Here is a 22,434-nt window from a genome sequence, read left to right on the forward strand (position 1 = left end):
GAAATCAGGATTCGGATCGGTTCCACCGGATTTGGCCTGGATCAATCTGTATCAGCCTTGGAATTGGTGTTTTAATGCCCTAACCCTAGTTTCTGGAAGAGCAAGATCAGTCAGAATGGAAATTGTCCTTGGAATTGGTGTCTTAATGCCCTTACCCTAGTTTCCGTACAAAAATTGGCCTTGGCTGATTCCAATCTTAATCCGCTGATTCTTAAAACCCTGCAAAGAGAGCAATAACAGCTTGCATATAGCTAGTGGCATGAATCACTCAAAAAAAAATCATATTGAATGTTCAATCCTAAGGATTTAAAACATCTCATGATCTAAAATGCTAACCTCACATAGATGTGTCACATGGCCAATCAGCTGCTGGGAAAATTATTTTTCTTTCCCTACCTCCCAATTGTAAAGAGTTTCCAATGCCAAAAGAAGATCCTGTATGACATGTTCATATTGGAAATGTGAGCTGCAGTCCATACATTGAGTGAGTTTAGCAATGTCCTTCCATGATTCTGTATCAGAAGAGTTCAAAGCATTTCTCAATTCAATTTTCATTCTTGCAATAAAGGAGTAATCCCCACTGATTGCAAAACACAGGGAGCTTCTCAAGGATCACAGATCTCTTAGGCTGTGCATTTATGCACTAGAATAAGACAATGTTGTCCTTGTGGTTTAATCTTTTAAAAGGGTAACATGTACTGTTCATGACAGCAAAAATGTCACTCCATGCAAAGCAACCGTTGGATATATCAAGCCAAATTATGGCAATTCTTAGTTTCTGACATATCTTCTTGCCTTTTTATCTTCTTTTTAAAATTTTAAACAGCATACCAAAAAATGTCACAGAACTTGCACTGCTTCTTAAAACCCAATACAGATGCCACCATCCATCATAGTATTTAAGATTCCTCCCAACAGGTAATGTGCTAGCAGTGTAGAATCACTGGTTCTGTCTTTTCGACCACTATACTGAAAGGCTCTTTGTCTTCAGAATAAGTTCATTCATCTCTTGTCCATCCCAGATCATCACATATATTCAAGCCAGTGATGAAAGAAGACCAAGACCACTACCAAAATTTTGAAAAGACAAACAGTATTTCTACCTGTCCAATCATTCTGTCACTGCTGCCTCGCAGTCAGATAAAATCTTGTCCATTTCAGCAAAATAAGGCCAATCCTCCTTGCTTTTCCTCCCACTCTTGCTTTCCTACGGCAGAAAGAGTAGATGTTGGGGAATATCATTAAAAATACTATTTGCATCCAGACAGACTGGATGAAAATTTCCCCTGCCCCTGCCACAGGTGCACTAGATTTGAGAGAATTATCAGAAATATATTCAAGGCCACGAATTAGATCCTAACCATCATTGTCTTACTTTATATCTAATTCGGCATTCCAGCCAGATCAGAAAGCTGCACAGCTACAATCTTCTGATCAAGGCGAATTAACAGATTCCCCTTAGACCCACCAAAGCATGTGTGAACATGCAGATGACTTCTTATGTCGTCCCAACAATATGTGGTCGTCTAACATTGAACGCAGGAATACTAAAATACCCCATATTTCCATCAGAAGCAAACCAAGTTAGCAAGACACAGGACAAACCTCATATTTCTGAACAAGAGATGCCCAAACAGATTTGCACTGTGCTGGAGATCGAGTAATCCCATGAGTTAGCAAATTTGCAGAGATCTCTCCCCAAAGGACCATCCGCCCCTTCACAACTTGAAATCTGCTATCCAATTCCCCTCGCATTCTGATTAATTTGGTAATTTCCTCAGGCTCCCATTTGTTCCGGCTTACAGGCCTAGGAGATGTCAATTGAGGATTTGATAAATGAACAGAATCCTCCCCAATACTTTCTGTTCCATCTTTCTTGAGATTCGGATGTTCTGCTGAAATGAAACCATTGTCATCCCATACTTGGTCCTCAGCAGATGATGTTAGTGCTACAAAAGATTTCAAAAAAGCATCCGAGCTTCCTGTGAGTAGTGTAGATGGGTCCTCTTTGTCAGAACTTGATGCAATTGCATCTTCCTCAGATAATAAATGTTCCAATTCAGCACTCTCATCTGCACATGCAGATGAATACAATTAGTGTTTAAAAGGAAAGCAAGGCCAACATCCCAAGGCAGGCTAAAGCAAAATGCTTCAAGTCTTAAATCTTAAAACCTGTCACCCCCAATGTGAAGCATATGATGGATATGCTTCACAATCTAAAAAATGTTGGCTACGTGCATTAAAAAATAATACAAAACAATATTCTGAAAACAACATTTAAGACTTGATATATGATTTTACGCTAAAACTCTTTACAGAGCCATCAAGGAAGCCTTTCCTCAACAATCGAGCCTTTTGGGCCACATGGAACACACCTCTGGTCAAATTGACCATCAGATGGAAAGCCCCCAGCTCGGATCAACTACGTATTAATTTTGGGGGTCTGATCTCAATTGTATGGCCCAAATATCAATGGGATTCTACACAGATCATGTGGGAAACATTTGCTCATCATTTTAGTTTCTTCTAATCTTGATTCATGAATTTGCTTAAAATTATCATAAATTTATTCAAATTTTCTATCTTCATCTTCTATCTATTTCTTCTCAAAAGCAACCCATTTCTATTTAAAATTTAATCACATAACACTCGAATTATCATTTTGAAATTACTTCCACCTTTGCTGTGTGTTAATGTCATTTGATACATTATATTAGTCATTTGAAAGAAATGCATTTGGAAACAGCTTTCAAAATGATTTGAAAACAAACAATTTTAACAAATAGCGAAGAAGGTTATCTATGGGGAAATACATGGTAGGCCAAATGGTTTGAATTATGCCAAAAATGTTTGACATGTGGCCAATCTATAGGGGTACCATATCCACCAATTATTGGTTTTACCACAGTGTGCATGTGGCTTAAATCAAGGGGGTATGTAACTGAGTTTTTCCCTCATTGTGCGTGCACGCGTGTGGGTTATTATCAGTTAGGAAATCAGAAGCTTCAAACAAAATACTTGTACAACCTGCAATTTCCTCTGAGTGGATGTTACCACTACTTGCTTCCTCAAGCTTCCTGCTTGGCCTCCTCTTCCTAGGACGTGGACTGAAAACTTTATTCAATGATGATGGCCCCAAGCCAACATGGGACTCGCCGGATAATCTTGCATTTAGCTCATCAGCCAGAACTCCAGCTGTCTCAACAGCTATTGCAATGACATCAGGCCTTTTACTACTGTACTTCCTTACCATCTTCCTCAGTACCTCAGACACAGTTCTTTCCATGTGAGCCAGCGGACAGTTCACAGGACAACTTGATAGTGCAGCATGAGCAGCTTTGTAAAGAGCATCTAAAAGCCTCCCTTTGTCGAGCCATAAGCACCGCGTGAAAATCCTTATTTTTCCCTTCAGGCTCCTTTGATTCAGATCATCTAATTTCTCTGGGCGCAAAATTTCCATGCTGCAAAAGGTGAAGATATTACAAGACAAGATCATATCGAATGTCAAATCTACTTAAATATATCCAGCGTAAGAAATATGTCTGATCCATCAAGAATTAAGACATCTACCTGACAACTATAATACCATCCGATGCTATCCTTAGTCTCTCATCAATGCAGAGTTCTGTAGATGTGCCAAATGCTTTATCACCATCATTATACATCAACTGTGAGGAAATAAGATTAATTTAAATTTATCTCAGTAATAGGATCATTAAGCATCATTTCCCTATTCACATCCCCCCCCCCCTTTTTTCATGGAGGTGGGAGGGGACTGCAGCAGGGGTAGGCAAAAATCAAAGGAGTGATCACCAATCACCCACCTGCAAATTCTCTTTCCCCAAGGAAATAAAACCATTAGACAATACTTTTCTGTTCCTAAGATGAGAAACTCCCAGCATCTCACCATTCTTTATAACCTGTAAGATGTTACACCATAGCAAAGGTCATTTCATAACATCGCCTGTCTTTTTTCCTTTTGGGGAGGGGGGAGATAAGATGAAGGACGAAGGCAGGGTTCAATCCCAAGCCTGGGGATGACACTCCACATGCTTTGCCAGCACAAGGCGCAGGCACATTCTTGTTCAATACTCTTTACAACATATGGAATACCATGATATAACAGGGTACCAAAATATTACTCTTCATATGGAATCTTAAAGATAAGACAAAAAGTAAGAGTCACATGGCATTAAAATCAAGTGAATTAAATCAATTTATCAGGGATAACAACTGGAACATCTAAAATAACCAGAAAAGGGCAAAATAGTAAATTTATCTAACAGGAAATTATCAAGTTGGTTTCCATAAGGAAGCTTCTAAGGGTCTAATGGACCAAATCATGTTGAAGGAAATGGTTTTCTATAGGAGGCGATGAAATAGATACGCTATTGAGTTTTTTATCCCCTTATTCAGTAGAAAATGAAAAGAAATCCCGATATTGCAGATACCAAGATAGTTTGAAAGATCAGGTTTTAACATCTCTATTTGGGTCAGATATAATCTCCTTCAGTTTTGATTTCTTTTGACACATTTCACATTGTATAACACAATCCTGAGTTGTCCAAGCCATAGTTGTTAATGCTGAATCAAATCATAGCAACCCAATGACATATTGAATCAAATCGCGATTCTAATCGTGAATTGTAGGATAAATACAAACTCCCCAACAATAGGAAAAATCCAAAAAAGGGAGGGGGGGGGGGACCAGAAATAAAGAAAGAACAAATTATCCACTTAATTCAATGCATCTCAATCAACTGAAGATCATGAAGATTTGGAAACTCATACATATATTACAACATTCTCATTGGCTTGTGAAGAAGAAAAACTCCAAAATTCATAATTCTTTCTCTTGGGAAGTCAAAGTAAATAAAAGTTTATAAATCTCATAGTCGTCAAGGCATCGCCTAGGCACCTTGTTGGTGTCGCCTTGTGTCCAGGCTCCCTCCAATGCCTTGGGTTGCCTAGATGCCGCAACAACTATGATAAATCCTTAAACAAATGTGTTAGCAGAACAGTTTAGAATGTAATGCTTGAATCATCAATGTCATCATCAAGCCCTCTTATTTATAATAATGAAATAATAGACAGAATTATAAATAAGCCCCCTCATAGCCGACTCTACTAGCTATGGGGGAAAACCCCAAAATACCCTTTCAGGTTACATCACTCAACACTCCCCCTCAACTTGGTGCATAGATATCACACATGCCCAACTTGACCAAATTAGGATGAACATTTTTCCACTCAATCCTTCAATAAAGGCATCAGCAAGCTGATCACCTGATTTCACAAAAGGTATATGAAGTGTCTGTCAATCTCCACATGTTTGGTATGGTCATGTTGCACTGGATTGTGGGCAATGCTATCGCTGCCTTGTTGTCACAGTACAACATCATTGGACGATGAACAGAACCACTAAGATCTTGAAGTAAATTTTGAAGCCATAATAACTCACAAATTCCTTGGGCCATGACATGAAACTCTGCTTCAACACTAGACCTTGCCACAACATTCTACTTCTTTCTACGCCATGTGACAAGGTTACCTCCTACAAACGTACAATAGCATAAAGTAAATTTCCAGTTAGGATTATCACCCCAGTCATACGGAGACAAAAGAATCCCTTTTCCTGGAACTGACTTCAAGTAATGGAGAATACGAAGAACAACAAACATATGAGTGGAGTAGGGATCATGCATGAACTGACTGACCAAACTCATTGCAAATGCAATGTCTGGTCAAGTATGGGAGAGGTAGATCAATTTTCCTGCCAATAGTTGATAACGTCCCTTATCAACAGGATCACCATCTTTCTCTTTCAGACGAGTAGTAACTTCCAAAGGAGTATCACAAGGATGACACCCTAACAAACCAGTCTTTGAGTAGGTCCAAAACATACTTCCCTTAGGAGAGAAAAATGCCTTTGGAAGAATGCCCAACTTCAATCCCAAGGAAGTACCTTAGCTATCCTAGATCTTTTATTTGAAATTTGTGTCCCAAGAAAATCTTCAGTTGAGAAATCTCATCAGCATCATTGCCGGTCACAACTATGTCATCGACATAGACTATAAGAAGAGTAATTTTATCTCCACAACGCTTGATGAACAAGGTGTGATCCGCATTACTCTGTTTTTACCCTACAAAAATCATAGCTTTATGGAACCTGCCAAACCAAGCCCGAGGGAACTGCTTCAACCCATATAATGCCCACTTCAATCTGCATACCTTCCCATGAGTTTTGTCTAATTTTATCTCCACAACGCTTGATGAACAAGGTGTGATCAGCATTACTCTGTTTTTACCCTACAAAAATCATAGCTTTATGGAACCTGTCAAACCAAGCTCGAGGGAACTACTTCAACCCATATAATGCCCACTTCAGTCTACATACCTTCCCATGAGTTTTGTCACATGAAAAACCTGAAGGGATCTCCATATAAACTTCCTCTTCAAGCTCTCCATGAAGAAAGGCATTTTTTACGTCCAATTGCTGCAAATCCCTGCCCAGATTGACAACATATGACAATAAAACCCGAACAGTGTTCAAGTTTGCAATTAGGGCAAAAGTCTCCTAGTAGTTGATCCTAGAGGTTTGAGTAAACCCCTTGGCCACAAGTCTTGCCTCGTACCTATCTACTGACCCATCCATCTTTTGTTTGACTACAAATACCCATTTACAGCTGACTGGTCTCTTACCCGGAGGAAGAACCACTAACTCCCACGTCCCATTTTTGGATAAGGCTTTCATCTCTTCCATCATGGCTGCTTTCCACTTTGGATCTGCAATTGCCTCCTTCCACTTCTATGGAATAGAAACAGAGGAAAGAGAAGACACAAATGCACGATAGGAAGAAGATAAGGAATCATAGAAAACAACATTGGAGATGGGATGTTGGGTACAGGACCTAATGCCTTTACGAACAACAATAGGTAATTCAAGAGAAGGATCCTTACCAAATGGAGTAGCAGGCTCAAGCTCTAGATCAAGCTCTAACGATTGGAGAAGAGGTACAGTAGTAGTGGTAGTCTCAACTCACTCCTTTTGCTTAGGGATCTGGGTATAGACTTTATCAATAGGAATCTGACTCACAGGCATACGAACCAATTGCTCCCCCTGAACAGGACTCAGTAGTATAGCAAGCACATCTTCAATACCCAAAGAATCATGCTCCCCTTGAAGAGGTGGCTGTGAATAATAAGCTAGGGATTCATGGAAGACAATGTCCATAGTAACCAAAGTACGCCAGGTAGGAGGATGATAACACTTGTATCCTTTTTGGGTAACTGAATAACCCAAAAAGATACATAGAATGCCATGAGGATGATGGTTACGAGCATAGCAACCACAGCCAAATATCTTCGGTGGAACAACAAAAGAAGAGGAACCCTAGAGAATGTCTGTAGGTGCACGACCATCAAGAACAGGGGTAGGTATGCGGTTTATCAAGTAAGCAGCGATAAGGGCAACATCACTCCAGTATTGAGAAGGAACTTGTCGTGCAAACATAATGATCCGAGCAACTTCCAAGAGATGACGATTTTTTCTTTCAACCACTCCATTCTGGGCAAGAGTGTCGACACAGCTGGTTTGATGAAGTATCCCATTATCAGCCAAATATGTTTGGAAATGACCCTCAATGTATTCTTTGCCATTGTCACTACGCAAAATTTTTAGATTTGTATTTTTTAGGTCTGAACCACATGGTGAAAGAGCTGGAAACATCGAAAATATTTACTCCTTTGTTGCATCATAGAAACCCAGGTGGTACGATTATAACAGTCAATAAAAGTAACAAACCATCGATGGCCATAAATGGATGTACGATGGGCAGGAGCCCACATATCAGTATAAACTAAAGCAAAAGGAGAAACACTTCTTTTATTCAAAGGAAAATAACTGGAACGAGTTTGTTTGGCTAAAACACAAGCCTCACAAAAAAACTCATCCGGTTTACAATCTTTGACTAACTGAGGAAATAAAAAGGCTAAAGTTCGAAGAGGAGGATGACCGAGCCGACAATGCCATAGGTGATCAAGAGACGAGGCTGAGTATAACTGATGAGCTGGAGAAGACGCTGGAAGAAGAGAAGTCTGACCTGTGTCAAGTAAGTAGAGACCATCATGTACCTTACCACCCCCAATCGTCGTACCTTTCACCAGATCTTGTATGACACAAAGGAAAAAAGGTTATTTTGCAATTTAAATCTTTGGTAAGACTACTAATTGAAAGAAGATTAGTAGAAAAAGAGGGAACATGCAAAACAGAAGATAATGTAAGGGTAGGAGAGCAACGAATGGAACTCTTTCCAGATACAGAAGAAAGGGAACCATTAGACACACAAATAGTGTCTTTCTCGGAAGAGGGAGAATACTGGTGAAAAATATGGGAGGAACCAGTCATGTGGTCAATAGCATCGGAGTCTATAATCCAAGGAGTGGAGACAGTTGATGCACAACGACTACCACCTGGAATACCTGAAACAAAGCGAGAACCAGAAGGGGCAGCAGGTGCAGATGCCGGTGCAGGTGAATCTAGAGAGGCCTTTAACATGCAACGGAAAGCTAAAAGTTCATCCAGAGTGAGACCAATGTCTGTAGAAGGTACAGCAGTAGTAGTTTCAGTGTAATGAGCCTTGGACTTGGGCTTTCCACGACCACATTTCGCCTCAAAGCCAACAAGTTCCCCATGTAATTTCCAGCAAATAGCCTTAGTGTGATAGGGTTTGTTGCAATGTTCACACTTTACAGGCTCCTTGGAAGCAGCATTGCCATCGGGTATGGTAATGGGAGTAGGGCTGGAACAACCTTGTAAAGCAGATCTATCAACGGTGGAAGTGTGCAACATAGCAGCCCTACGAGTCTCCTCAGTATGGACCAAAGCAAATGACTGCTCTAATGTAGGGAAAGGAGATCGGCTAAACACTTGCACACAGCTAGGATCATATTCAACATTCAGACCTGCCAAGAAGTCATAGACATGAATTTTGTCCACGTGTTTGCAATAGGAAGCAATATCAGCTACAGTGGAAGGCTGAAAATCTTAGTAGTGATCCAATTGCTGCAATAAACTCTTTAGGTCAGCACAGTATTTAGAGACTGGCAATTCTTTCTGTGTGGTGTCATGAACCTTCTTTCGAATCTCATACACCTGAGCATCATTCCCTACCTGCCCATAAGTCTCCTTGGCAGCACTCCATATTTGATGGGCTGTATCCAATAATAAATAATTGCTAGAGAGATCAGGTTGCATAGAGTGCAGCAAATAGGACATCACCATAGCATCATTGGAAACCCATCGATCCTAAAGAGGACCAGTGTCGGCTGACCTTGTGTCACTGCCAATAATATGTCCAGTAAGTCCTCGACACCACATTAAGTAATTTGTTCCATCGAGTTTAATAGGAGCAGCGAAAGGTAGATACCCAGTCCTTGTCTGTCTGTCAAAGTGTAAATCCCAGAAGTAGCAGTAGTAATATCTAAACCTGACATACTTGCAAAAAACCAATCAACAGAACCAGCAATGGATCGATTCAGCTAGCCACAGAGGAACCAGAAAAAATAGATCGATATTTGGAGAAATTGATCCTAGGAAGAGCAGACCTGAATTTTGCAAAAAATCTCAGTACATGTGGCTGATAATTAAGGTTGAGTGCTCCTCTGATATGGATAGAATTCCCCTCAAAAAATCAGCAAGACGTGACAACCCTAACCCTAAAATCGATAAGTGTCAGGGTATTAGAAAATACTGAAAGTTGAGATCGATGTAGGGTAAGGGGCTTCAGTTGTTGATGAAGACTTGTGATAGATGCTGTCCAAGGCTGCTAGAATGGATCTCCAATACAAACAATAAATCTCCAGTGGTGATAGACTTGATCTTCAGGAGGGAGAGAATCTCCAAAAATCGCAGAAGAAAGGGAGGCAGCAGCTAACACAGAAAACTTCTTTATATCATTGATGGAAGAGGTAAGATGGAGGGCAGCAACTAGATCATTCAATCACCTCATTAGTGCTGCCTTTTAATAAGGGTGAAAAACCAGAAAAATAAAAAAGAGGAGAAACGATGGGGGGTGTTCTGAAACCGAGATCAGATTATTTAGCTTTGATGCCATGTTAGCAGAACAGTTTAGAACGTAATGCTTGAATGATCAATGTGATCATCAAGCCCTCTTATTCATAATATTGAAAGAATGGACAGAATTGCAAATAAGCCCTCATAGCCGACTCTACTAGCCAAGGGGGAAAAACCCCAAAATACCCTTTCGGGTTACATCACTAAACAAAATGTTTGGAGAATTTCAAGGAAAACAAAACAAAAATTAATAAATAAATGGACGCAAAATGTATTTTTTGCATGACCAAAATTTACACTTTTTGATTGAATCAACTCAATTAGGGACTCGCTTGTGATCTGTATGAATTGCCTGAATCAGACCGATTCAGTGTAGTCACAGAATCTACAGATTCAAAGGATTCTTCTAGGAAGCGATTTAACAGGGGTTGTAAAGGCACTAATTCACTTTGACTCGGAGGATGCATTGTCTGAATCGGTGGGATTTAAAAATAGAGGTCCAAGCTTTACTTTCGACATTTGAATTCTATAAGAGTCCAAGTCTGCGATGGTTCTTAAATGGGATGTGAATCCGAAGTTCAATCATAATGAAGTCACTTTGCTGCTGGTTTGGTGCTCTATCCTAGTCTTCCTTGAGGTGTGATTCTTTCTACCACTCCTAGATGTGATAAGTACAAAATGATGCCAATATACTTTACCTTCCTTCTTCTCTTCTGATTTCATTATTTTCATCAATTTATTGACACGGAATCATCTCCGAGAAGAGTGGTTGGGATTTATTACTCTTGGGTATTTTTTTAATGAGTTAAGAGTCTTAATTCTTTGGGTTTAAGTCACTGAAGTTGAGTGGGAATAGTCCAAAAAGAGTCCTAGTCTTACCTATAAATTTATTATCAAGGGCGAAAAAAAGAAGAGTCTAGCCTTAACATTTAGGTATCTAGGGTATTTAAGAATCTTTATCTCTTTAGTTTCCTATCTCTATAGATATCTTGACAAGTCTGTGAGGAGAAAACATGGATACAAATTATTCTTATAGGATTTCTTAATTGAGTCAGTTATTCTGCCAAATAGGTCAAATTTCATATTTATTAGGTTTTCTTTCAAGTGTCAGTTTAGGCATACTTAGGGCATCCAACTCACAAGCCATACAAACTCTCTCTCTCTCGAATTAGTAGCTTTTAGGGGGGCCTGGTAAAAGGTTTTTGAAGACCGTAGCCAAAAGCAAGGGATTCAAGGGACAGTTGTTTAGTTAATTTCTCTCTCCATTTCTTCAAGCTTAATGTTCACAATTCCATAATTATTCTCTTCTATTTTTATAAACCCTACTCAACCATACACTTTACCACCACCTTTCCTTTGTAGTTCAGCTTAAAAATTAAGCCTTAGGTGTGCTACATCAATCTGTTTTCTAACCCCAAGACCAGCTTTCATCAAAGGCCCAGAACCCCTGTTTCCTTTAAGCCTTCAATTCCCTTACCCCTTCTATTTTAATCAGCAACAAGAAAAATCCATTCCCTGACCTTTTAGCTTAGCCAATTGGCTCAGTTCATATGGCCTTTTCAATAAAGCAGTAGAAATGCCTCATACACCAATCTGCCAGCCATAAAATTCTAAGCTTCAATAGTCCCTAACCCCCCCCCCCCAAATTTCTCAATTGCAATTAGAATCCAAATCCTAACCCTAGAATCCTTCAATTTTGATCATAGTAGTCAAGGCATTGCCTAGGTGTCCAGGCGGATTTTTTGGGGTCTAAGCGGCTGTCGCATTAGTGGTATCAAACCAGGTTTGGTCCTTATTTATGCCAAATATCATTTAAGCAAATATTTCATTTACTTAAGACATTATTCATAAATAAGCAAACACACTCTATTTGAATCTAATAAAAATAGTTAAAAAATCAAATTCCAAAAGGATAAAAAGTCAACCTCCCAATTCAATAACAAAAATTGGATTTTCGATGGTAGGTGAAATTTTCAACTTCCTAACGTTGGTGTTTTTCTCAAATATAAAAATTTCATAAATCTTAATATGATAAGGCATTACTAAAAACCAAAAGAGCGGTAAATATTCATTAGTTTCGATATCTAAAAAAATTATTTTCATTTAGAGTGATTTTGACAGCAATTGCGCACACCAAAAAAGGTTTGACCGGAACATAACTTGTTCAATGTAAATCAGATTTAAGTAATCTTGGATTTCTTAGAAAGCTGGTTTTGTGCTCTTCCTAATACAAAAAGTCTCATGTAAAAATAAAATTATTTGACCAGTCAAACTTCTTAGAGAACCAGAACATTTCTCTAAATTGAGAGCAGTTTCTAAGAACGGTATAAACCAAATGTGAGACAAAGTATACCAAGACAATGACCAATTCCAAATTGAGAGCAGTTTCCAATAGCTTGCTTATTCAGTTTTATGTTGATTTTTTGATGACTTGGTGTGGCTTAATATTGATTTTTGATGACTTTTTTTTTATAGTTAAGGGGGAGGGAAGATGTGAACCAGGAGGCTTGAACCCAAGACCTCCTAGTAGAAATGGGCTTTTTACGCACCACTACCAAGCGCGCTAGGCCCTTGTTCACACTTTTGACCACTTGATACGACTGAATGTTGATTTTTGATGCTTTGATGTGGCTTAATATTGATTTTTGATGACTTGATGTGGCTTAATGTTGATTTTTTATGACTTGATGCGGCTTAATGTTGAATTTTTTATGACTTGATGTGGCTTAATGTTGATTTTTGATGATATAAGGTATATATTGTAGCGTACTAAATAACGTTACAAAAGAGGGGAAATAAAAAATAACACTTGAACGCCTTGTCGCCGAAGCGCTTAGGCACCCCTCCACTGCTTTGGGTCACCTTGCCACCTTGACAACTATGGTTCCCCCAACTTTTCAAATTTCTATAGTGGAACCTTAATCTAACCCTAGACTCTTTAAATTTTGATTTCATTCAACTGATCCTAAATAGATACTATGCAGGTTACCCAGCTGAAAATCCTCAAAAATAAATGTGACAATTTAAAGACTCAAAAGTAGGATTTCATTAGATACCCAAATCTTTACTCAACCAAGATTCATGAGCCACTCATTATGGATCCCAATCCACAGATCCAATGAGCAAATTATATTCCTGTATATCAAAGAACAAGTTTTATCCCCTTTTTGGGGGATACTAGCGAAGATCAAGCTAATGAACATAGCAAATTAACATTGTGAACCTAACAAAATCAATGGCACAAATTGAATGAACATATCCCAAACCAAATCTAGAAAATTCAACTAAAAGGCAGAACTCACAGTAGTATGACGGATGCCAATTGATTTCCCAAGCAATTCGTGCTCTTTCAAGAACAAGAGTTCTCCATGTATAGGCAGAAAATGCTGCGGCTTCACAATTTTAAGTACTTCCTCCTTCAAAAGTACATGCTATTTTTAGAAAATTTCCCACCACAAAGAAAATGTCAACTAAATATAATGGAAGATCACAAACCAGAGTGGCCTATGAACAAGGCTAGTAAAGAATAGGCTTATAACTAACAAGTGAATCAAAAGACAGCTCATTGTTTGTCGTCATTAGTAACTAGAAAGTCTAAGTTTGGAATGAAAAGCTACTAATCACGAAACAAAATTGCAAGAACAGAGGATTCTACCAAGAATGCAGAAATTAACCCACCAGTTCGTCACGATATCCATGACCAGATGTATGCAGGTTCTTATTTTTTCCCATTACAATTGTTGAACCAATTTCTGATATCCGGTTCATCATATCCATCACTCGACTCTCATTCCCAGGAATTACCTAGAAACCAAAATCAAACAAGTGACCTCTACAGCACACTAGCTCAATAAATTCAAATTGCATTTTACCAGAAAACATGATCTACCATGTGATCACAGAAGACTACACTTGTCAAATGCGTTCACTTATAAATCAATTGTGTTAATTACCATTATCAAACATAGAGGGAAAAAGAATACCAACACTCAAGTTTGAAGGTGGGAAGTCAAATGCTTGTGTCCCCCTGTTTGGAGATAAATTGCATTTCTTTACCATAATAAAGTGATCCATTACAGAAGATAAATAAAGGAATAGCATTCACTATAGACAAACGTAGCCCACAATTGTCACTTTATTACTGGTAGGCCAGCCCTATGAACTGAAATAGTTGGAAAATCATTTGGTCGGGAAAAAACTATCCATACTAACAAACAATATTTGTCTATTTAACAATAAATATGATTTTAAACAGAGTTGCATGATGAAACAGTATTCATGTAGCTGACACCATTTAGTTGGGAAGAGGCTTAGTTGAGTTGAGTTAACACTATGGGGTTTGCTGTATCTGCACAACCATTTACCTTAGCTGAATATAAAATTACATCATCCTTGTTCAATTTGAGAGAGTGACTGCTTCCATATGATGCGAGGTTCAAAGCAGCACGTGGTTCTGCCTGACACAATATTATAGTCATATATGCAAGCTAAAATGCTCCAATAATCTTACATAATTATTGAAATGACTGATGGATGTGATCTGAATTCATTTAGAATATCTTACTTGAGAGCCTGTTGTAACAATAAGCAAATCCTTTGGAGCATAAGCATCAATATCTTCCATTTTCACCTGTGCAAAATACTCATTAGAGAGAGAGAGAAAGAGAGGAACAAAGCATCAAGGAGAAGTACATATACAATGTTTACAGAATTAAGGGTCATGGTGAATATGGTCCAATATAAAGAAAAATTGCATCATTAGAAGCTAATAAAGAACAGTAAGCAGACATCAGGATTATCCCCAGCTCCAAGCAACATCTCCACAGTAATATATCATACTTGCATGTACAGATGTACAAGTACAATAGAAAGGAAGAAACAGAATCTCAGAGTTATTTGACACAGGATGTTCTACCCTCCAGCTTCCTAATCATTGGTGACATCATCAAAAACCACAATGAGAATTCACCAAGGCTGCCCTTAATCAAATGCTTGCATAATAGTTGCATGTTTGCATTCTGATATGAAGCCAAGCAAAAAACAGTTACCCCTTTACCTAGGATTTCTTCCATGTATAACAAAATACATAAAATACTCTGGAATGCTTAGGTTTTATTTTATGTCCATTCCTCCTAGACAATTGAATTCTTCATTTTGAGACTACTATTTGTACCTTCCTGCACCCTAATCATTTGAGTTCTAACTCCTAAACCACTTTTTGCAACTAGAGATGAATAAATCTTCTTCCAGGAGTGGCATACAAGCCCCATGAAACTGGAAATTGCCATGCTACAAATCTAATTAAAAAAATCGTATGACAAACTGGTCAATCCAAAGTGGACAAGAACAGACTGCTAGTAAGTTTTATAACAGCATAGTAAACCTTCCCAAATGAATCCACCTATGCTTGTTCATCAATCACTGTATCCACGCAAAGAAGCAAAGACAAGAAACATCAATACATGTAAACTCATGGAATTCTTACACAATACCAGCTAACATCACAACTTTAACTTTTTCTTCCCCTGAGATTTCAAATAAGAAACAGCAGCAGAAAAGGAAATATAAGAATTATAAAGACCAAAGGAACTCAAAACCAACCCAACAAATAAACAACCTTCAATTGCCCATATTCTACAACCCCCCCTCCCAAAAAAAAAAAAAAAAGTCTACGTAAAGTGTAATGTGGATACAGGAAATTACTTCAAAATGATATAAAGAATATAAGGACGATCACATATGAGAAATATAAAATCCCTTGCATATAATGACTACACAACGAATTTCTTTCTTTTTCCCTAACCTCCTATTAATAATAAAAAATAATTAAAGAACAGAGCTCCATCACACCAAAAATAGAAATGCTAATAGAAACATGTTTTCCTTACCAGAGTTGATGGATCAATTGGTGCTTTTCCATCCCTCCAAGCAGCATCCAAGTATGTCCTTAATGACATTCCCACAAACACCTGTTACACTGACAATAAAACACTGATCCATCCATACTCCATGGAGATATATTTGGTATTTTCACAACTTTCAAGGTGAATTACCCTCAGCAAGGAACAAAGAAAATAAAAAATTGAAGAAAATATTGATTCATTTTGGTAAACCATTGCACATATACCAGCTTCCGACCAGTTAAATCAGCTGCAGCTTTCATACTTCCAAGACGATGTATATTAGATGCAAACTGTGTGGTAATAACTCTTCCTTTAGCAGCTGAAACCTGTCTCAGTAGTGCATCTGCTACAACAGTCTCACTAACACTTCTTCCAGGTGAGAGCACATTTGTTGAGTCACTCATCATCTGGAAAGGACAGCAAATAATTAAAACAAATCAGACTTCGTTGCAATTTTGATCCGAATAACAGTTTACTCACAGAATACATATTCCCAGCAAATATAGAATAGGGGCCTTATTGTCCAATGGATTCACGCCGCATACTAAAGGTAACATCTTCAGCCTTGATGATAAGAACCCAGCAAGCCGTAAAGCATACCAAAATTGAGATTGAGCATTAGAAAACACTAGAAACAACAAAATAAATCAAAGTAAAGAAGTCTTTCATTCCACTAAAAAAAATGTATGTTCTGACAACTCCGGAATACCCAGGCCCTTGACTAGCACATATCCACACACTTGAAATATATTTTAAGAACATTCTGCTTAAGGGTGAAAAGAGCTCTGTCTTTACAACCTTTTGAGACCCAGATTATCAAAATGTGCTTTTTTTGCTAATGCTTATTCATCCTAAACATATTAGATACATACTTAGAAATGCAATTTAATTAGAAGGAAACTAAGCAATTTAATTATAACGAAACTACGAGCAATATAAAAATATAGATATTCATGTAAGCTGTAATACATATTAGTAAAGGAAGTCAAAGGAAAACATCTAAAGAAATTCCAACTCAGACCACACTAAACATAGTAACCAGAGAGAGAGAGAGGGATCCTTCATTATTGTCACATGAGATACACGACCACCCACATGCATGTCAAACATGACACCGACAGAAATATGAGAAATCAAATAGGGGTAAATGTCTGCGAATGATACGGAAAGTAACAGCAGAAAAACAGGCAATCAAAATATATATGGTTCCAAGAAACTTACTAATGTAACTCCTTCCTTTGAGAGTTCTTCCAGAGTTTCACGATCAAAAACTTTCCCATCCAATGGTGATTCATCAATCTGTAAGAAGTAACATATGCATCTGTGATAATGAACACCAAAAATTGGAAAGGAAATGCAGAGGTCATGAGTTCAAACCACCTTGGGGCTTAACCCCATCCCCTATTCCCCGCCCCCCTATTAAAGCTCTCCAATTCCAATAAAAAAAATTGGAAAGGAAATGCAGAAGTCACCTTCCAGTCACCAGTATGAAGAATTGTCCCATCAGCACAGCGGAGCACCAATCCACAACAATCAGGAATAGAGTGGGTAACCCTGACAGGTTCTACTTCAAAAGGCCCAGCAATGAACTTCTTTTTCGTCCTGAAAACCTTAAGCCTGGATGGGACTAAGAGCCCAAATTCTTTCAAACGCTTTTTGATTAGCTGTTGATAAATGAAAGGAGAAACGATCTTTATGTACAGAAAAAAGAAATTTCAATGACGGCACAAAAAATTATATAGTCTACTAATTCCCATGCCACTATTAAGAGATATAGTGAGATCAAGAAACAAGTTTATGAAGAATGTTACCCACCCAAATTGGAACTTATGACAACAATTGCAAAGCTTTAAAATCCCAGTGATGCAAAGCAAACCAAAAGGCCAAAACACCAACACACAAGCATGAGAAGTGGTGCACAAGTCACATAGCAATTGATATTAACAGATAATTGATTAGCATTTCAATATTAAGTTTAAAATAAGTCAGTTTTATTAAAAGGATCTGTTTATCTTCTATATTGGTGATGTCTCTTCTTGGGAAGTGGTGTATTAAAAAGAAAAAAATAAGGTTTGGGAAACAAAAAATTCAACCTGTAAGAGAACAGAGGAATCTTCTAGACAATTGGTTACTAAATGGTGATCATAGTTGTCAAGGCGGCTACGCGACCCGAGGCAGTGGAGGGGGGGAAAACCAAGGCAACACCAGCAAGGTGACTAGGCGTCACCTAGGCAACCAAGGAGCCCTTCGAGTAAAGGGAGCCTGGACGCCGAGGCGACGCCTTGACAACTATGATGGTGGTACATTAGGGTTCTAAGAACCTTTAAAATTCTAAGAGCAGAAGGCTTCAATGGAATATATTAGGGGTATTAGCTGTAGAATGTTATAGGAAAAACACAAAGGTTTGATAGAGAAGACAGAAAAACATAGCTTAGAGAATCATGCTAGGGTTGTGAAAATCGATTAGGATTTAGCAAGGACCACACTTTCTGGGGCTGAAGATAATTCCCACATATGACAGCAGGCCAATATGCCTTAACCAAACTTTGAAAAACAGCATTAGCTAGCCTTAAATGAAGACCTGGATGCCCCCTCCTACTTCTAATAACAACTCCATTACAAGATTAAGATTGCCACTAACCCACACAACTCAACTCCAAAAAGATAATTTAAGACTAGATTCAACCCTAATACCAATCATATACCCAGTTACTCTAAATTATAAAAATACCCTTTTCTAGCTAAAACGAGAGAAATTTAAGTGAACCAAAACCAGAACTCAAATTACCCGAATTATATAACCACGACCACATAATTTGTAAGCTTTTCAATCGAATGAGATCCTATCCCAAGAAAAGTTTCATGTTGGCCCACATTGCCCTACAAGTCTGTAGTTGGTTTTTGTTGCAGCAATAGTTTTTTACCTCTCTTTTTATTAGAATTTTGTTATTTGTCAAAAATAAAAGATGGCAAAGAATATATATATAAACAAGGAAATTAAGATATTTCTGATACCCTTTTCAAATACCTCCATTGTAAAGGACGAAGCAAATATCGGTGTACGCAAATCCAAAGCTGGGATTACCTGCTCAGTTAACACAATAAGAATTGCCAATATCAAAAAAAAAAGTCAAGATTCTTTTCATTAGAACTTCCCTTTAACTTATAATAATATAGTCAACATGTATCAGAAGTCAGAATTAACACTTTCATATCAACCACACCTGTCATAGAGAGTCAAATCAAACAAGCGGGGTACAGAGACAATGATGCAACATGGGCGACATGGTATAAATTGTTGTTGGATATAAACATCCTTTCTAAGCCCATGAGTCAAACACTTCAAGTTCAATGTCACGTTTTATTTTCTTTGCCTTCTAAGAATTGAAATTTAATCACATACAAGTAATTTTATGCACAAAAAAATGTAAAAGAAGCATGCACAAGGATAACTTCTTGGATTCAGTGTAGCTGAATAAGACATCAAGGGAGTGTTCAACAAAAACCTAATTTATTCTAGAAGCTGATGTAATACCAGCAGGCAATGTTGAAACCAAGTCCCCAACAAAATTTGGTTTCTTAATAAATGTAATGCATAGGAATACAGGTCAGGATACAGGACACTAGCTCATTCAACCTCCTGTGTCCCTTGTCTGATGTACAAGTAGTTCACAAGCAAACAGGTAGTGGTTCACTTTTTGGGGGAAACCTAAATAGGAGAATTCCAAACAATACAACTGTCTCAGGACCTCTTCCTATATTGTCTTGTTCTTCTAACTCTCGAGAACAATTGTGATTATGTGAATTATTAGGCCACAGCAAGATCAGAAACAAAACAACATCCCAACCCTTCTACATAAGCACATATTATAATGAAAGTTGACAACATGATCACAGTTTTTAAAGTGGACAGGAAACTTTACCCAAGGTAACGCACCAATGTGGTCTTCATGGCCATGAGTTATAACAACTGCTTCAATTTTATGGCTCCATTTTTTTATGAATGTTGTGTCAGGTATAATTCTCTGGACACCCAGCTCATCATAACTGATATCCATGGGAGAAAATTGATCCAAAACCAACAATGAGAAATAGGAAAAGATGGATAATTTAAATAAAAAAGGCAGTAAGATAGGATTCCGGCAGCAGGTCCGTTTTATACATTCTAGAAAAAACTTTTGTAAATTGAAATTTGCAACTTGTCAGTGCTATGCAACAATTAATATCTTAAGAGAAATGGCTACTAATGGAAGGTAAATTAATGTGTTTACAGAGTGACACAATAGCTTGGAACGTCTAGAAAAGAGTTACTAGTACAGCATTAAGTGTTCTAGTTCTAAGTGAAGAGAGATTTTCAAAACCAAGCATGCAAACTGTGGCTATTGAGCTTGTAAAACATACTCTGGAAACATTATGCCAGCATCAATCAAAATGTAACGATCATAATTCCCCACAAGCATGCAATTCATCCCAATTTCACCCAGACCACCTATGGGAAGAACACGGAGTGGTGGGCCATCAGACCCTTCATAAAACTGTTCCATTTTGCGCTGAACAGAATCTTCCATACTTTTCCCGGCTCCTTCTCTTCTCTTCAAATTCTTGTTTAGGACTTTATACCCACGAGTACCTATCATCAACAACAACCAGTATATTAAATCTCGTTTAGAAGAAAGTAAAAGAACAAACTGCAACAAACCTACAAGGGCACAGATGACTAAGAGTTGCCAAACAAAATCATGAAAAAAGAAATGCAAATTAAGATAGAAGGCGGCGATTGCCATAGCTTATTGGTGCTGTTAGAAATTTTACGTTCTTCGAATACATTTAGTTCAAACAACTAAATCATCATAAGAATAATTTTACAAACTAACGAATACTGTTATCAATTTCTGTTAACTGGTTCAGAACTCTTAGCGGAGCATAGCTTCAGCCAAAAACAAAAGATAGTCAAAAGTGCAAACCTATGGGAGTAGGAGCACCTAAGGAACAAGAAACGGAATGGCTTGTAAGGCATGGTCGACGTGAAAGCCTACAGGGGCATAGAGAAAGGGCACTCAAAGCGGCCATCTTTTTGTCCCTTCTCCTGATACAAACTCCTCGAGAAGCTCAGTGCCACATGAAGCTGACACAGGACTAGCTCGAGTTCCAGAGACTCGGAAGCCCCAATTCCCTCTTCGTAGTTCGTTCTTGAACGGGTAGAAATGCAGAATGTCCTTGAGAAAGGTTATCAGGTTAGAAGGCGCGAGCTTGAAGCGGGAAACGAGAGTGTAGAGAGGATTTTGTATGGAGAGTTGAAATATCTTTCTTATCGCCTTTGCAGGGACGACACCCCTGCACGTGTCTATGAGATGATGATGGTGAAACCTAAGCAAGGTCTGAGGTAGAGGTGTCAAAAAGTGGCCCGCACCAGTAGTCCGGATCTGAACCGACCCGGTTAAAGCTCGATCGAGGTCAGTTTAATCGATTATTAAATGTATCGGGTTCAAGCATCGATCACTAATAATCAAGCATTCAAGCATTCCAAGTGCAAGATAATGGCCCAATGGTCGCTCAATTGGGACCGACTGAATATTGTGATTGTCCAATAACCAATTGTTTATAGCATGGTTAACCAGTGTAAGAACCATTTGTAGTCCAATTAGTCAATTAGTTCGTTTAAAGTCTGATTACCTTGAACTCGATTTTAATTCAGTAAATCAATTGACTGAATAGAAACATGTCCATTCCCTGGCACAAGAGGCTCGATTACTTAAATAGGTGGAAACGGTGTGATGCCTTAGATTGGTGGGGATAAATTAGGCCAATTGAAACCGACCAAGCTTGAATCAAACGGATGACACTCATAGTTTAATTAATCAAAATTAGACAAGGGTGAATTGTTTGATTTGAATTGGAATCGCTGGGTCTTGATTCTAATAGATTTTTTTTAATAATCTTTTGAATTAGATAGTAAAAAAATAATGAAGCTTACATTATTGTAGCAAGATCCGTAAGTAATTATGCTAATAATGATATACTTACCTATTTGATAAGCAATTGACATGTTAAAAGATACGGAGATAAGATCATATTCATCAAAGTTGTGTTGGCGAAAGAAGTTATCAATATAATTATCGTCTATGTACTTCGAGTAGGATTGAATGAAAGTAATAAGTCACAATTTCGAAAACAAGATTAGTAAAAAGGGTGATCTGAATGGACGGTTTAGTGCAAGATTTTAATCAAGAAGAAAAGATTATCATAAAAGGTGATTCGATTAGACATTTTAGGAAATATCATAGAAACTATGAAAATGTACATAGAGGATCTGGTTTTGGAGAGTGGAATGAGGAGGAGAATTCAGTTTTAGACTTTATCGTAGCTTATTATTTATTCATTTTAAACACTTTCTTTGAAAAAAGAGGAGCATTTAGGACTCGGAGGATTAGGGTTATGCAGTATTATTACAAGGTC

General features: G+C 38.0%; 1 protein-coding gene across 5 annotated transcripts; it reads right to left on the reverse strand.

Moving 5' to 3' along the window:
• Window positions 1–520: 520 nt before the first annotated feature.
• Window positions 521–21,302, reverse strand: LOC122671021 (ribonuclease J-like). 5 transcript variants are annotated; one of them, XM_043868104.1, is made up of 17 exons: window positions 20,943–21,302; window positions 20,380–20,608; window positions 19,902–20,025; window positions 19,007–19,063; window positions 17,451–17,642; window positions 17,200–17,277; window positions 16,203–16,385; window positions 15,964–16,044; window positions 14,640–14,705; window positions 14,440–14,532; window positions 13,754–13,879; window positions 13,378–13,491; window positions 3,825–3,920; window positions 3,571–3,668; window positions 3,033–3,461; window positions 1,606–2,077; window positions 521–1,207 (listed from the first exon to the last, which is right to left on the reverse strand). In XM_043868104.1, exons 1-17 carry the CDS (start codon window positions 21,046–21,048, stop codon window positions 1,112–1,114), a joined length of 2,640 nt encoding a protein of 879 aa, XP_043724039.1. In that variant the 5' UTR covers window positions 21,049–21,302; the 3' UTR covers window positions 521–1,111. The 5 variants fall into 5 exon arrangements, with proteins under 5 accessions (XP_043724039.1, XP_043724041.1, XP_043724040.1 ...); XM_043868106.1 differs by having other exon boundaries at window positions 521–1,211; window positions 1,607–2,072; window positions 3,028–3,461; window positions 20,943–21,301; XM_043868105.1 differs by having other exon boundaries at window positions 1,606–2,072; window positions 3,028–3,461; window positions 20,961–21,300.
• Window positions 21,303–22,434: the final 1,132 nt, after the last annotated feature.

This window comes from Telopea speciosissima, chromosome 8 (genome assembly GCF_018873765.1).
Source record: "Telopea speciosissima isolate NSW1024214 ecotype Mountain lineage chromosome 8, Tspe_v1, whole genome shotgun sequence".
Classification (NCBI taxonomy): domain Eukaryota; kingdom Viridiplantae; phylum Streptophyta; class Magnoliopsida; order Proteales; family Proteaceae; genus Telopea; species Telopea speciosissima.

Bases quoted from the DNA above. Each gene is read 5' to 3' on its own strand.
- LOC122671021 (XM_043868104.1), bottom strand. From the start codon at position 21,048: ATGGCCGCTTTGAGTGCCCTTTCTCTATGCCCCTGTAGGCTTTCACGT. The intron at 13,492-13,753 runs GTGGGTTAATTT...GTACTTTTGAAG, and splicing joins ATGGATATCGTGACGAACTG to GAGGAAGTACTTAAAATTGT. The intron at 2,078-3,032 runs TGCAGGTTGTAC...TTCATCTGCATG, and splicing joins AACATCCACTCAGAGGAAAT to TGCAGATGAGAGTGCTGAAT.